This window comes from Cetorhinus maximus, unplaced genomic scaffold, assembly GCF_964194155.1.
Source record: "Cetorhinus maximus unplaced genomic scaffold, sCetMax3.hap1.1 HAP1_SCAFFOLD_3226, whole genome shotgun sequence".
Lineage (NCBI taxonomy): Eukaryota > Metazoa > Chordata > Chondrichthyes > Lamniformes > Cetorhinidae > Cetorhinus > Cetorhinus maximus.
Window position 1 is genome coordinate 13,332 of NW_027599147.1, and position 16,787 is coordinate 30,118.

At 49.8% G+C, this 16,787-nt stretch overlaps 1 protein-coding gene across 1 annotated transcript; it reads right to left on the minus strand.

The window, feature by feature from the left end:
* Positions 1 to 631: 631 nt before the first annotated feature.
* On the minus strand, positions 632 to 13,280 carry LOC144677886 (mitogen-activated protein kinase 15-like; the record flags this gene model as incomplete). Its single annotated transcript, XM_078537876.1, has 5 exons — positions 632 to 795; positions 5,239 to 5,369; positions 9,904 to 9,994; positions 11,601 to 11,630; positions 13,182 to 13,280. Coding segments are annotated over 5 exons (515 nt in total), but the record flags the coding sequence as incomplete, so codon positions are not given.
* Between the last annotated feature and the right edge of the window lie 3,507 nt (positions 13,281 to 16,787).

A 16,787-nucleotide genomic window follows, 5' to 3' on the forward strand; every position in this document is an offset into this window, starting at 1 on the left:
GGGGGTTGGAGTTTAAAAATAGGAAAGTCTTGTTACAATTGTACAGGGTGTTGGTGAGGCCGCACCTGGAGTACTGTATACAGTTTTGATCCCTGTATTTAAGAAAAGATACACTGGCAGCTCAAAAGAGATTCACTAAGCTGATTCATGGGATGAAGGGGTTGCCTTATCAAGAACGGCTAAACAGGTTATTATTCATTAGAGTTTAGAAGATTGAGGGGTGATCTTATTGAAATGTACAAGATTCTGAGGGGGCTTGACAGGGTAGATGTTGAGAAGATGTTTCCACTAGTGGGGGAATCTCGGACTTGGGGACATAGTTACAGAATAAGGGGACACTCATTTAAAACTGAGATGCAAAGGAATTTCTTTTCTCAGAGGGAAGTGAATGTCTGGAATTCTCTACCTCAGAGTTGTGGAGGCTAGATCACTGAAATGATATAAAGAGGAGGTAGATAGATTTTTGAAATATCGGGGAGTTGAGGGCTATGAGGAGCTGGCACGAAAGAGGAGTTGAGGCCTGGGGCAGATCAGCCATGATCTTATTGAATGACAGGGGCAGGCTTGAGGGGCCGAATGGCCTACTCCTGGTCCTGTTTCTTATGTTCTTAATACCACTACATCTTCTGACCTGGGCGATGCGAGGAGGATTTCAGGTGCTCGATACCAGCGAGTAGCCACATACTCGGTTAATGCCGCATTCCCCTGCTCCTCCTGGATCTGGTTAATGCAGCGAGCTAGACCAAAGTCGCAGAGTTTGACAAAACAGTCCGCATCCAGGAGGATGTTCGAAGGCTGGAGAGTGAGAACAGAGCTAGAGTAAGAAGGTCAGAGAACGGTTCAGCCTCAATAATCTGTCTCTACACATGAAAATATACACTCCCCACTTCAACAATCCGTCTCTGTACATGAAAATATACACTGCCCACCTCAATAATCCGTCTCTGTACATGAAAATATACACAGCCCACCTCAACAATCCATGTCTGTACATGAAAATACACACTGCCCACCTCAATAATCTATCTCTCTATGCGGAAATATACACAGCCCACCTCAATAATCCATCTCTGTACATGAAAATATACACAGCCCACCTCAATAATCCATCTCTGTACATGAAAATATACACTGCCCACCTCAATAATCCATCTCTGTACATGAAAATATACACAGCCCACCTCAATAATCCATCTCTCTATGCGAAAATATACACTGCCCACCTCAATAATCCATCTCTGTACATGAAAATATACACAGCCCACCTCAATAATCCATCTCTGTACATGAAAATATACACAGCCCACCTCAATAATCCATCTCTCTATGCGAAAATACACACTGCCTATTTCAACAATCCATCTCTGTACATGAAAATATACACTGCCTATTTCAACAATCCATCTCTGTACATGAAAATATACACAGCCCACCTGAATAATCCATCTCTGTACATGAAAATATACACAGCCCACCTCAGTAATCCATCTCTCTATGCGAAAATACACACTGCCTATTTCAACAATCCATCTCTGTACATGAAAATATACACTGCCTATTTCAACAATCCATCTCTGTACATGAAAATATACACAGCCCACCTCAATAATCCATGTCTGTACATGAAAATATACACAGCCCACCTCAATAATCCATCTCTGTACATGAAAATATACACAGCCCACCTCAATAATCCATCTCTCTATGCGAAAATACACACTGCCTATTTCAACAATCCATCTCTGTACATGAAAATATACACTGCCTATTTCAACAATCCATCTCTGTACATGAAAATATACACAGCCCACCTCAATAATCCATCTCTGTACATGAAAATATACACAGCCCACCTCAATAATCCATCTCTGTACATGAAAATATACACTGCCCACCTCAATAATCCATCTCTGTACATGAAAATATACACTGCCCACCTCAATAATCCATCTCTGTACATGAAAATATACACAGCCCACCTCAATAATCCGTCTCTGTATATGAAAATATACACTGCCCACCTCAATAATCCATCTCTGTACATGAAAATATACACAGCCCACCTCAATAATCCGTCTCTGTACATGAAAATATACACAGCCCACCTCAATAATCTATCTCCGTACATGAAAATATACACAGCCCACCTCAATAATCTATCTCCGTACATGAAAATATACACAGCCCACCTCAATAATCCATATCCGCACATGAAAATATACACAGCCCACCTCAATAATCCATCTCTGTACATGAAAATATACACAGCTCACCTCAATAATCCATCTCTGTACATGAAAATACACACTGCCCACCTCAATAATCCATCTCTGTACATGAAAATATACACAGCCCACCTCAATAATCCATCTCTGTACATGAAAATATACACAGCCCACCTCAATAATCCATCTCTGTACATGAAAATATACACAGCCCACCTCAATAATCTATCTCCGTACTTGAAAATATACACAGCCCACCTCAATAATCTATCTCCGTACATGAAAATATACACAGCCCACCTCAATGATCCATCTCTGTACATGAAAATATACACTGCCCACCTCAATGATCCATCTCTGTATGTGAACATTTACACTGCCTTTATTCCTTTGAGTTTAGAAAATTAAAGCTTGATCTCATTGAGCTGTTGATGGTTAAAGAAGTTTCTCTCTATCGACCCTATTTCCTCTGGTGGGGCAGGGGGAAGTCCAGAAGAAAATTAGAGCTGGGTTGTTCTGGGTTGATGTCAGGAAGCACTCGTTCACACAAATCTAGAATTTTCCACTCTATAAAGCTGCTAAGGCTAGGGAGACAATGAAAATTCAAAGCTGGAAATCATAGATTATTGTTGGGCAAAGTAATTAAGGACTGCAGAGCCAAAGTGAGTGGCTGGTAGTAAGACACAGATCAGTGATGGCATGTCTGAATGACGGAGCAGGCTCAAGAGGTTAAACGGCTTCCTCCTCTTTTTCTTAAATGATTCATTCACAGGATATGGGAGTCGCTGGCAAAGCTAGCATTTATTGCCTATTCCTTAGAAGGTAGTGATGAGCGACCTTTTTGAATACAACTGAGCGTTTTGCTAACCCATTTCAGAGAGCAGTTCAGAGTCAATAACATTGCTGTGGGTCTGGAGTCACATCCAGGCCAGACTAGATAAGGGTGTCCCTGAAGGACATCAGTGGGCCAAGTGGCCCCCTTCTGTGCTGCAATGATTCTATGATTCTCTATGTTCCTGACCTGACTCTCCCTCTCTGTACTTGGCTTGGGTTTCCCAGGAGAGCTGGACATTCTCCATGACACATTTGCAGTCAAAAACCAGGGGACATACGAGGAAACATTTTTTCTCCCAGGAGTGACAGGGACCAAGAACTCACTGCCTGAAAGGATGATGGAAGCAGAAACTCTCACCGCATTTAAAGGGTGTTTGGATGTCTGTTCAAAGACCTATGAAATGATGGACTATGGACCAAGTGCAGGGAGGTGGGGTTAGTCTGGGTAGATGGGCAGATGGGTTTTTACAATAATTTGGGGTAGTTTCAGTTTCACCATGATTGAGGTTCGCTTTTACTCAAGCTTTTATTTAATTAGTTGAATTTAAATTCCCCAGCTGTCATGCTGGGATTTGAATTTGTGTCTCTGAATCACTAGCATAACATTACTCGTCCAGTAACACAAACACTAAGCTACTTCCCTTAGCCGCACTATTCAATTGGTGCTCTGTCGCTAAGATGAAAAGGTGGGAAAGCTTCAAGGGCTGAATGGTTTGTTCCTGTTCCTATGAGCACCAATTTGTCAGGCTGATGCCACAGTGTATTTCCATTCACTTGCTGTTCTTGGGATTCTCTAGGAAGGAGGGGGCAGGAGCATCATGTACACCAGCTTGCACCGTGAAGCTCCCACTGTCCAAAAGTTTACGACACAGGAGGCCATTTGGCACATCATGTCTATGTTAATCGATAAAGAACTACCTAGACTAATCCCACCTCCTGCATTTGGTCCTCCACTATCAACATCCTGAGAGTTACCATTGACCAGAAACTGAACTGGACTAGCCATATAAATACTGTGGCTACAAGAGCAGGTCAGAGGCTAGGAATCCTAGAGAGTGACTCGCCTCCTGACTTCCCAAAGCCTGTCCACCATCTACAAGGCACAAGTTAGGAGTGTGATTGAATACTCTCTGCTTGCCTGGATGAGTGCAGCTCCCACAACACTCAAGAAGCTTGACACCATCCAGGACAAAGCAGCCCTGCTTGATTGTCACCACATCCACAAACATTCACTCCCTCCACCACCGACGCACAATAGCAGCAGTGTGTACCATCTACAAGATGCACTGCAGGAATTCACCAAGGCTCCTTAGACAGCACCTTCCAAACCCACGACCACTACCATCTAGAGCAAGGGCAGTAGATAGATGGGAACACCAACACCTGGAAGTTCCCCTCCAAGTCACTCACCATCCTGACTTGGAAATATATCGCCGTCCCTTCACTGTCACTGGGTCAAAATCCTGGAACTCCCTCCCTAACAGCACTGTGGGTGTACCTACACCACATGGACTACAGCAGTTCAAGAAGGCAGCTCACCACCACCTTCTCAAGGGCAACTAGGCATGGGCAATAAATGCTGGCCTAGTCAGTGACGCCCACATCCCGTGAGTGAATTAAAAAATCCATCCTGATTGGAAATATATCACTGTCCCTTCACTGTCGCTGGGTCAAAATCCTGGAACTCCCTTCCTAATGGCACTGTGGGTTTACCTACACCACATGGACTGCAGTGGCTCACCACCACTTTCCCCAGGACAATTAGGGATGGGGAATAAATGCTGGTCTAGCCAGTGACGTCCACATCCTGTGAATAAATATATTTTTATAAAAATAACTTCCTTGTTTTTGTACTCTATTCATACAACTCAGTATACTGTATGCTTTATTAACCGCTCTCTCGTCCTTCCCTGCCACCTTCAATGATTTATGCACATGTACACCCAGGTCCCTATAGAATTGTACCCTTCATTTTATATTGTCTCTCCATGTTCTTCCTACCAAAAGGAACCACTTCACATTTCTTGGAATTAAATTTCATTTGCCACTTGATATGTGTAGACCTGTATAACATGGGAATATGATGTGCAGAGACCTACTCCTGAAACTCCACACTTGGCAGAGGAGAGAAGGGAGCCAGGTCTGTCTGTGTGAAGTGCTGACAGTTCCACAATCCTACCTTTTGATCCCGATGGATAACATTTCCCGAATGGATGAATTTGGTGGCTTTCAAAAGCTGGTAGAGGATGTAGCGGATGTGAATGTCCTTCAACAGGTTTCCCTTCTTTATCACTGCATGCAAATCAGTCTCTGCAATACACGGCACAAAGAGACAGTCATCACCCCCTCAGACACACAACATCCCCGGCCCATTGGTCATCACCCCCTCAGATACACAACATCCCCGGCCCATTGGTCATCGCCACCTCAGACACACAACATCCCCGGCCCATTGGTCATCGCCCCCTCAGACACACAACATCCCCGGCCCATTGGTCATCGCCCCCTCAGATACACAACATCCCCGGCCCATTGGTCATCGCCCCCTCAGATACACAACATCCCCGGCCCTTTGGTCATCGCCCCCTCAGACACACAACATCCCCGGCCCATTGGTCATCGCCCCCTCAGATACACAACATCCCCAGCCCATTGGTCATCACCACCTCAGATACACAACATCCCCAGCCCATTGGTCATCACCACATCAGATACACAACATCCCCGGCCCATTGGTCATCGCTCCCTCAGACACACAACATCCCCGGCCCATTGGTCATCACCCCCTCAGATACACAACATCCCCGGCCCATTGGTCATCGCCCCCTCAGACACACAACATCCCCGGCCCATTGGTCATCGCCCCCTCAGATACACAACATCCCCGGCCCATTGGTCATCACCACCTCAGATACACAACATCCCCAGCCCATTGGTCATCACCACATCAGATACACAACATCCCCAGCCCATTGGTCATCGCTCCCTCAGACACACAACATCCCCGGCCCATTGGTCATCACCCCCTCAGATACACAACATCCCCGGCCCATTGGTCATCGCCACCTCAGATACACAACATCCCCGGCCCATTGGTCATCGCCCCCATAGATACACAACATCCCCAGCCCATTGGTCATCGCCTCCTCAGACACACAACATCCCCGGCCCATTGGTCATCGCCACCTCAGATACACAACATCCCCGGCCCATTGGTCATCGCTACCTCAGATACACAACATCCCCGGCCCATTGGTCATCACCACCTCAGATACACAACATCCCCGGCCCATTGGTCATCACCACCTCAGATACACAACATCCCCAGCCCATTGGTCATCGCCCCCTCAGATACACAACATCCCCAGCCCATTGGTCATCGCCACCTCAGATACACAACATTCCCAGCCCATTGGTCATCGCCACCTCAGATACACAACATCCCCGGCCCATTGGTCATCGCCACCTCAGATACACAACATCCCCGGCCCATTGGTCATCACCACCTCAGATACACAACATCCCCAGCCCATTGGTCATCACCCCCTCAGATACACAACATCCCCAACCCATTGGTCATCACCCACTCACAAAACATCTTCAAACCTCAGGCCACCTGCACTCTGCCCTTTCCCAGTCTCTAATCCTACCTCCAATCCCAGCCATTCCCAGTCCTAATGTCCTTTAGGGAAGGAAATCTGCCATCCTTAACAGGTCTGACAAACACGTGTCTCCAGACTCACAGCAATGTGGCTGACTGACTCTTAAATGTCCTCTGAAATAGGCGAGCAAGCCATTCAGTTGTATCAAACCAATAAAAAATGTCAAAAAAGGAATGAAACCAGACAGACCACCCAGCATCGACCAAGGCACCGGAAACAACAACGGCAATCTCAGTCCTGTCAACCCTGCAAAGTCCTCTTTACTAACATCTGGGGGCTAGTGCCAAAATTGGGAGAGCTGTCTCACAGGCTAGTCAAGCAACAGCCTGACATAGTCATCCTCACGGAATCATATCGTACAGGTAATGTCCCAGACGCCACCATCACCATCCCTGGGTATGTTCTGTCCCACCGACAGGGCAGAACCAGCATTGGTGGTGGCACAGGGGTATACAGTTGGGAGTTGCCCTGGGAGTCCTCAACATCAACTCCGGACCCTATGAAGTCTCATGGCATCAGGTCAAACATGGGCAAGGAAACCTCCTGATGGCCACGTACTGCCCCCCCCCCTCCGCTGATGAATCAGTGCTCCTCCATGTTGCACACCACTTGGACAAAGTAGTGAGGGTGGCAAGGGCGCAGAACGTATTCTGGGTGGGAGACTTTAATGTCCATCACCAAGAGTGGCTCGGTAGCACCACTACTGACCGAGCTGGCTGAGTCCTAAATGACATACCTGCTCAACTGGGTCTGCGGCAGGTGGTGAGGGAACCAACAAGGAGAAACATACTTGACCTCATCCACACCAACCTGCCTCCCGCAGATGCATCTGTCCATGACAGTATCGGTAGGAGTGACTACCACACAGTTGTTATGGAGACAAGGTCCTGCATTCATACTGAAGGTACCCTCCATCGTGTTGTGTGGCACTACCGCCGTGCAGAATTGTACTCAAACACAATCTGTAACCTCATGGCCCTGCATATCCCCCACTCTACCATTACCATCAAGCGAGGGATCAGCCCTGGTTCAATGAAGAGTGCAGGAGGGCATGCCAGGAGCAGCAACAGGCATGCCTAAAAATGAGGTGTCTACCTGATGAAGCTATAACACAGGACTACTTGTGTGCCAAACAGCATAAGCAGCAAGTAATAGACAGAGCTAAGTAGTCCCACAACCAATGGATCAGATCTAAGCTCTGCAGTCCTGCCATATCCAATCGTGAATGGTGGTGGACAATTAAACAACTCACTGGAGGAGGAGGCTCCACAAATATGCCAACCCTCAATGATGGGGAAGCCCAGCATAATATTGCAAAAGGTAAGGCTGAAGCATTTGCTACAATCTACAGCCAGAAGTGCCGAGTGGATGATCCAAGTCGGCCTCCTCCAGAGGTCCCCAGCATCACTGATGCCAGTCTCCAGCCAATTCGATTCACTCCATGTGATATCAAGAAACAGCTGAAATCACTGGATACTGCAAAGGCTATGGGCCCTGACCATATTCCGGCAATAGTACTGAAGAATTGCACTCCAGAACTTTCTGTGCCCCTAGCCAAGCTGTTCCAGTACAGCTACAACACTGGCATCTACCCAGCTATGTGGAAAATTTCCTAGGGTATGTCCTGTACACAAGAAAGCAGGACAAATCCAACCCGGCCAATTCCCGCCCCATCAGTCTACTCTCGATCATCAGTAAAGAAATGGAAGGGGTCATCAACAGTGCTATCAAGCGCTAGTTGCTTAGCAATAACCTGCTCACTGATGCCCAGTTTGGGTTCTGCCAGGGCCACTCAGCTCCTGACCTCATTACAGCCTTGGTTCAAGTATGGACAAAAGAGCTGACCTCCCGAGGTGAGGTGCGAGTGACTGCCCTGGACAATGAGGCCGCATTTGACCGAGTGTGGCATCAAGGAGCCCTAGCAAAACTGGAGTCAATGGGAATCAGGGGGAAAACTCTCCACTGGTTGGAGTCATACCTAGCCGAAGGACGTTGGTTGTGGATGTTGGAGGTCAGTCATTTCAGTGCCAGGACATCACTGCAGGAGTTCCTCAGGATAGTGTCCTCAGCCCAACCATCTTCAGCTGCTTCATCAATGACCTTCCTTCCATCATAAGGTCAGAAGTGGGGATTTTCGCTGATGATTGCACAATGTTCAGCACCATTCGCAACTCCTCACATACTGAAGCAGTCCATGTCCAAATGCAGCAAGACCTGGACAATATCCAGGCTTGGGCTGACAAGTAGCAAGTAACATTCACGCCACACAAGTGCCAGGCAATGATCATCTCCAACAAGAGAGAATGTAACCATCACCCCTTGACATTCAATCGCATTACCATCACTGAATCCCCCACTATCAACATCCTGGGGGTTACCATTGACCAGAAACTGAACTGGACTAGCCATATAAATACTGTGGCTACAAGAGCAGGTCAGAGGCTAGGAATCCTGCAATGAGTAACTCACCTCCTGACTTCCCAAATCCTGTCCATCATCTGCAAGTCACAAGTCAGGAGTGTGATGGAATACTCCCCACTTGCCAGGATGAGTGCAGCTCCCACAACACTCAAGGAGCTTGATACCAGCCAGGACAAAGCAGCCCCGCTTGATTGGCACCACATCCACAAACATTCACTCCCTCCACCACCGACACACAGTAGCAGCAGTGTGTACCATCTACAAGATACACTGCAGGAACTCACCAAGGCTCCTTCAACAGCACCTTCCAAACCCAAGACTACTACTATCTAGAACGACAAGGGCAGCAGATAGATGGAAACACTACCACTTGGAAGTTCCCCTCCAAGTCACTCACCGTCCTGACTTGGAAATATATCACCGTTCCTTCACTGTCGCTGGGTCAAATTCCTGGAACCCCCTCCCTAACAGCGCTGTGGGTGTACCTACACCACATGGACTGCAGTGGTTCAAGAAGGCAGCTCACCACCACCTTCTCAAGGGGCAATTAGTGATGGGCAATAAATGCTGGGCCAGACAGCGAAGCCCACATCCCGTGAATGAATATATATATATATATATATATATATATAATATATATCTGATCCTGCCTCCAATCCCACCCTTTCCCAGTTCCTGAGCCTGGCTCCAATCCCACCCATTCTTGGCTGTCTCTGACCCTGTTCTCATTCCTTTCCGTTGTCTCTGGCACTGTAGCTTACCCATGTACTCAAAGACCAGGTAAATGTCTTTGTCATTTGCTGCTCGGATCACATTGAGCAGTTTGATGATATTGGGGTGGTGCCCAAACTCCTAGGAGGTAAAAACAGAGTTTAGTGTAGGGCAGGTACAGAGAGACTGCACATACCGACATCATTCCAACAGCAACCCAGTGAGGAGAGTACAAGAACAAGGATGGCAGCTGGCTTGCTCAATGTAGGGGGACACATGCCCAGAATCCAACAGAAAAGGGTCTGTTCAGAGGGAACAGAAGAAAAGGTTGGGGAAATCAGGAGCAACTAGGGAATCAGCTGAAGGGGAAAACATGTGCTGGAATGGGATCCAAAGGATGGGAGTTGAAGCAGGCGGTATATAGAGGAAATGCAATGGGATACAAGAGGAGGCAACACAGAAAAAAGGAGAGGAATCATTGGAGGGTTCAGTGAGGTGGGTAGGGGGTTCAGTGAGGTGGGTCGGTGAGTGAGGGTTCAGTGAGGTGGGTCGGTGAGTGAGGGTTCAGTGAGGCGGGTCGGTGAGTGAGGGTTCAGTGAGGCGGGTCGGTGGAGTTGAGGGTTCAGTGAGGTGAGTTGGTGAGTAAGGGTTCAGTGAGGAGAGTAGGTGGAGTTAAGGGTTCAGTGAGGTGGGTCGGTGAGTGAGGGTTCAGTGAGGCGGATTGGTGAGTGAGGGTTCAGTGAGGCGGGTCGGTGAGTGAGGGTTCAGTGAGGCGGGTCGGTGAGTGAGGGTTCAGTGATGCGGGTCGGTGGAGTTGAGGGTTCAGTGAGGCGGGTCGGTGAGTGAGGGTTCAGTGAGGCGGGTCGGTGAGTGAGGGTTCAGTGAGGTGAGTAGGTGGAGTTGAGGGTTCAGTGAGGTTAGTAGGTGGAGTTGAGGGTTCAGTGAGGTGGGTCGGTGAGTGAGGGTTCAGTGAGGTGGGTCGGTGGAGTTGAGAATCAGTGAGGTGGGTCGGTGAGCGAGGGTTCAGTGAGGTGAGTAGGTGGAGTTGAGGGTTCAGTGAGGTGGGTCGGTGAGTGAGGGTTCAGTGAGGTTAGTAGGTGGAGTTGAGGGTTCAGTGAGGTGGGTCGGTGGAGTTGAGAATCAGTGAGGTGGGTCGGTGGAGTCGAGGGTTCAGTGAGGTGGGTCGGTGGAGTCGAGGGTTCAGTGAGGTGGGTCGGTGGAGTTGAGAATCAGTGAGGTGGGTCGGTGGAGTTGAGAATCAGTGAGGTGGGTCAGTGAGTGAGGGATCAGTGAGGTGGGTTGGTGGAGTTGAGAATCAGTGAGGTGGGTCGGTGAGTGGGGGGTTCAGTGAGGTGGGTCGGTGAGTGGGGGGTTCAGTGAGGTGGGTCGGTGGAGTCGAGGGTTCAGTGAAGTGGGTCGGTGGAGTCGAGGGTTCAGTGAGGTGAGCAGGTAGAGTCGCGGGTTCAGTGAGGTGGGTCGGTGGAGTTGAGGATCAGTGAGGTGGGTCGGTGAGTGAGGGATCAGTGAGGTGGGTCGATGAGTGGGGTTTCAGTGGGATGGGCAGGTGAGTGGTGGGTTCAGTGAGGAGGGGTTTTAATCGATTGGAAGTGATGGGCTAATATTTCTTGGAGGTAAATCAATGTTTCACGAATCAGCCACCCATTGCCGCCCCTCCACCCAGCCATCCATCACTACACCTGAAGCAAAGGCAAAAGCAACATAAAAGGAAATAATACACAGAGCTCACCTGAAGGAACAAGATTTCTCGAAACGTCCTCTGAAATATAAGAGAAATAAGAGTTATGCTATAATACGGCAGGTGGTAGTTGCCAGGCTGACCAAATCCACAAAGAAAACTTGGCTATGCTATCACAATGGTTTGCAATTTGTATTTATTACAAGGAGGTTTGTGCACTGATTCAGAAGTAATGCGTCCACTAACACCTTTAGAGATTTTAAAAATTAAATTAAAACATTTATTCACAAAAGAAATGAATAAAACACATAACGCAGGATTCCCAAAATTCCTAATTCACCAGACCCCCAACGACACACCCCTTTTAGGGCAACAGTCCAAAATATGTTTTAAATTTATAGAGACAATCTAGCAAGGTTACCACAAGCACCCACTCGACACTGGAATACCAAAGGCTTTTAACACAACTTTGGTTACGGGAACAGCAGATTTCTGCAAAGTGGATAGAAGCTTTTCCCCAAGTCTGGTTCACACGGTGTACTTTTCAGATCTCACACGGCCACAGCCCACATAGCCTCCCATCCTCCTTTAAAATTATTTCTCCTTCTTTGATTTGTAAATCCCATTGTTCACCCATGGCTTTGGAATTTACTTTTCCCATAATATAAAAATCTTTTATGCTGTCATTATGGTCAGCACTTTTGGGAAAAATCAGCGTAATAAATAACCTTGCCCTATGTATCTTGCCAGTCATAGAAACCTTATCATGTCTCTTTCAAAATCCAACACTTTTTTCTCTTATCTAAAATTACAAATTCCCCTTTCACTTAGCTCATCCATTAAAATTTCAAATGCATTTATACACCTAACTCTTTTGAACGCACACCTACATCACAATATCCCAGCATCATTAAATGAAAAATACGATAGTTTTGTGACAGTGAGAACAGGGTAAGGGATAGATCCCAGCCGACACATGAGCCAGGAAACAGAACCCAAACACTGGGATATCTAGGTTCACTAGATTGATTCCAGAGATTCGGGGCTTGTCTTATCAGGAGAGATTGAGCAGTTTAGGCCTATTCTCGCTAGAGTTTAGGATGAGAAGAGATCTAATTGAGGTATATAAGATGCTAAAGGGGATAGACAAAGTAGACGTGGATCAGGTGCTTCCCCTAGTGGGGGATTCTAGAACGAGAGGCCATAGTTTTAGGCTAAGGGGTGGTAAATTTCAGAATCACAGTGCAGAAGAGGCCCTTCGGCCCATCAAGTCTGCACCGACACATGAGAAACACCTGACCTACCTACCTAATTTAAATCAGAGATGAGGAGGAACTACTTTTCTCAAAGGATCGTGGATCTGTGGAATTCACTACCTCAGAGTGCAGTGGATGCCGGGACGCTGAATAAATTTAAGGAGGAGAAAGACAGATTTTTAATTAGTAACGGGTGGAAAGGTTATGGGGAGAGGGCGGGAAATTGGAGTTGAGGCCAAAATGAGATCAGCCATGTTCATATTGAATGGCGGGGCAGGCTCGAGGGGCTGAATTGTCTACTCCTGCTCCTAGTTCTTATGTTCTTATCACCATGCACTGTAACTGTGGTCCCAACACCCGACTGCCCCTGGAATACCTGTGCATCTGTTTGATTTCTGAATGCATCGAATATTTTCTTCACAGCCACCACTTCTCCCGTCTGCCGATCAATTGCTTTCCACACGATTCCGTAAGCCTGAAAATGATGTTGGAGGATTTGTTAGACAGTACAGGATATCATTTAAATTAAATCAAGGGACCTGCAGCTCCACCAACCCACCTCACTGAACCCCCAGCTCCACCAACCCACCTCACTGAACCCCCAGCTCCACCAACCCACCTCACTGAACCCCCAGCTCCACCGACCCACCTCACTGAACCCCCCAGCTCCACCGACCCACCTCACTGAGCCCCCAGCTCCACCGACCCACCTCACTGAACCCCCAGCTCCACCAACCCACCTCACTGAACCCCCAGCTCCACCGACCCACCTCACTGATCCCCCAGCTCCACCAACCCACCTCACTGAACCCCCAGCTCCACCGACCCACCTCACTGAACCCCCAGCTCCACCGACCCACCTCACTGAACCCCCAGCTCCACCGACCCACCTCACTGATCCCCCAGCTCCACCGACCCACCTCACTGATCCCCCAGCTCCACCAACCCACCTGACTGATCCCCCAGCTCCACCAACCCACCTCACTGAACCCCCAACTCCCTCTGTCTCCACAGCCACTTTCTCCCACTCCTAGCCACACCGCCCCCCCAGCCCCAATCAACTCCCCCTAATGGAATGAGACACTGCATGATCAAAATTATTATTGGGGATGAGCAAAGAAGTGTGAAGTGATACGTTTTGGTGGGAAGAATAAATTACATTATAAACTAAATGATACAAAAGGGGTTAAAAAGGGGTGCAGGATCATATGTAGAGGCGTATTGGGGTGACCATTTCTCTAGCTTTATGCCAGACAATCCAGTTTCAATATCCCAGTCCGATACCCAATTTGAACTGGATCCATTATTGTCCACAAATTTTATTTAAAGTGAGAGTTTTTGTGGATTCTTCCTCCTCCTGACTCCCAAACAAGTATTTAGGTACAATTTATTCTATGATGAATTCTCATTCACATATTTGATTTTCCTGAGTGCTCGGAATGAGCAAACTTTTCTGTGCTTTGTAACTAATATCTTCTCAACAACACTGTTCACATGGCCCACTTCACCCTCGTGTGAATCAAGAACTAAGACAAAACTCCATCGCCAAAACAACCCAAACCTTCATCTCCGCTCACACTCTAAATCTGCTGACTAATCTAATAGATTCCTTATTTTAATTCATTCACGGGGTGTGGGCTTCACTGGCTGGGCCAGCATTTATTACCCATCCCTAATTGCCCTTGAGAAGGTGGTGGTGAGCTGCCTTCTTGAACCACTGCAGTCCATGTGGTGTAGGTAAACCCACAGTGCTGTTAGGGAGGGAGTTCCAGGATTTTGACCCAGCGACAGCGAAGGAACGGTGATATATTTCCAAGTCAGGGTGGTGAGTGACTTGGAGGGGAACTTCCAGGTGGTGGTGTTCCCACCTATCTGCTGCCCTTGTCCTTCTAGATGGTAGTGGTTATGGGGTTGGAAGGTGCTGTTTCAGGAGCCTTGGTGAATTGTGTTCAGATTGTGTTCGAGTACAATTCTGCTGCTGCTGATGGCCCACAGCGCCTCATGGATGCCCAGTCTTGAGTTGCTAGATCTGTTCGAAATCTATCCCATTTAGCACGGTGGTAGTGTCATAGAACATGGTGGAGGGTATCCTCAATGTGAAGACAGGACTTCGTCTCCACAATGACTGTGCGGTGGTCACTCCTACCGATACTGTCATGGACAGATGCATCTGCGGCAGGCAGGTTGGTGAGGATGAGGTCAAATATGGTTTTTCCCTCTTGTTGGTTCCCTCACCACCTGCCGCAGACCCAGCCTAGCAGCTACGTCCTTCAGGACTCGCTCCCCCCCCACTCCCATCCCACCCCCCTTAACCTACCCCTTAACTCCCCCCCCTCTCTTACCCAACCCTCTCCCCCCCTCCCTCCACCGCCCTCTCTTACACCTCCCTCCCCACCTCCCCTCTCTCCCCCACCCCCTCCCTCCCCCCTCTCTTACCCAACGCTCTCCCCCCTCCCTCCCCCCACCCCTCCCTCCCCCTCTGTCCCCCTCTCTTACCCAACCCTCTCCCCCTCCCCTCCCCCCACCCCTCCCTCCCCCTCTCTCCCCCCTCTCTTACCCAACCCTCTCCCCCCTCCCTCCCCCACCCCTCCCTCCCCCTCTCTCCCCCCTCTCTTACCCAACCCTCTCCCCCTCTCTCCCCCCCACCCCTCCCTCCCCCCTCTGTCCCCCCCTCTCTTACCCCTCCCTCCCCCCTCCCACTCTCTTACCCCTCCCTCCCCTCTCTCTCCCCTCTCTTACCCCTCCCCCTCTCTCGTACCCCTCCCCCCCTCTCTGACCCCTCTCCCTCTTCTCTTACTCCTCTCCCCCGTCTCTTACCCCTCCCTCCCCCTCTGTCCCCCACCCCTGCCGCCCCCCCCCCCTTACCCCTCCCTCCCGCCATGCCTCCCTCCCCCATCCCTCTTACCCCCTCCCTCCCCCCTCTCTTACCCCCTCCCTCCCCCCTCTCTTACCCCTCCCTCCCCCTCTTACCCCTTCCCCCTCTAATAGTCCTGCCCCTCCCCTTACCCCTCCCTCCCCCTCCTCTCTTACCACTCCCCCCCTCTCTTACCCCTCCCTCTCACCCCTCCCCTCCCTCTTACCCCTCCCCCTCCCTCTCACCCCTCCCCTCCCTCTTACCCCTCCCCCCTCCCTCTTACCCCTCTCTCCCCCTCTAATAGCCCTCCCCCCTCTCTTACCCCTCCCCCTCCCTCCCCTCCTCTCTTACCAATCCCCCCCTCTCTTACCATTCCCTCTCACCCCTCCCCCTCCCTCTTACCCCTCCCCCTCCCTCTTACCCCTCCCCCTCTCTTACCCCTCCCTCCCCTTCTAATAACCCTCCCCCCCTCTCTTACCCCTCCCTCTCACCCCTCCCCTCCCTCTTACCACTCGCCCTCCCTCTTACCCCTCCCCCCTCTCTTACCCCTCCCTCCCCCTCTAATAGCCCTCCCCCCTCTCTTACCCCTCCCCCTCCCTCCCCTCCTCTCTTACCACTCCCCCCTCTCTTACCCCTCCCTCTCACCCCTCCCTCCCTCTTACCCCTCCCCCTCCTTCTTACCCCTCCCCCTCTCTAATAGCCCTCCCCCCTCTCTCACCCCTCCCCCCTGCCTCTCACCCCTCCCTTTTACCCCTCCCCCTCCCTCTTACCGCTCCCCCCTCTCTCTTACCCATCCCCACTCTCTCTTACCCCTCCCTCCCCCTCGCTTACCCCTCCCTCCCCCCTCGCTTACCCCTCCCTCCCCCTCGCTTACCTCTCCCTCCGCCTCGCTTACCCCTCCCTCCCTCTCGCTTACCCCTCCCTCCCCCTCGCTTACCCCTCCCTCCCCGTCGTTTACCCCTCCCTCCCCCTCGCTTACTCCTCACTCCTCCCCTCTCTTACCCCTCACTCCCCCACGGCTCCCTCCCCCCATCTCCGACCCCTCACTCCCCCACCCCCTCCCTCCCCCCTCTCACCCATCTCTTACCCCTCCCTCCCCCTCTCTCTTACCCCTCCCTCCCCATCTCT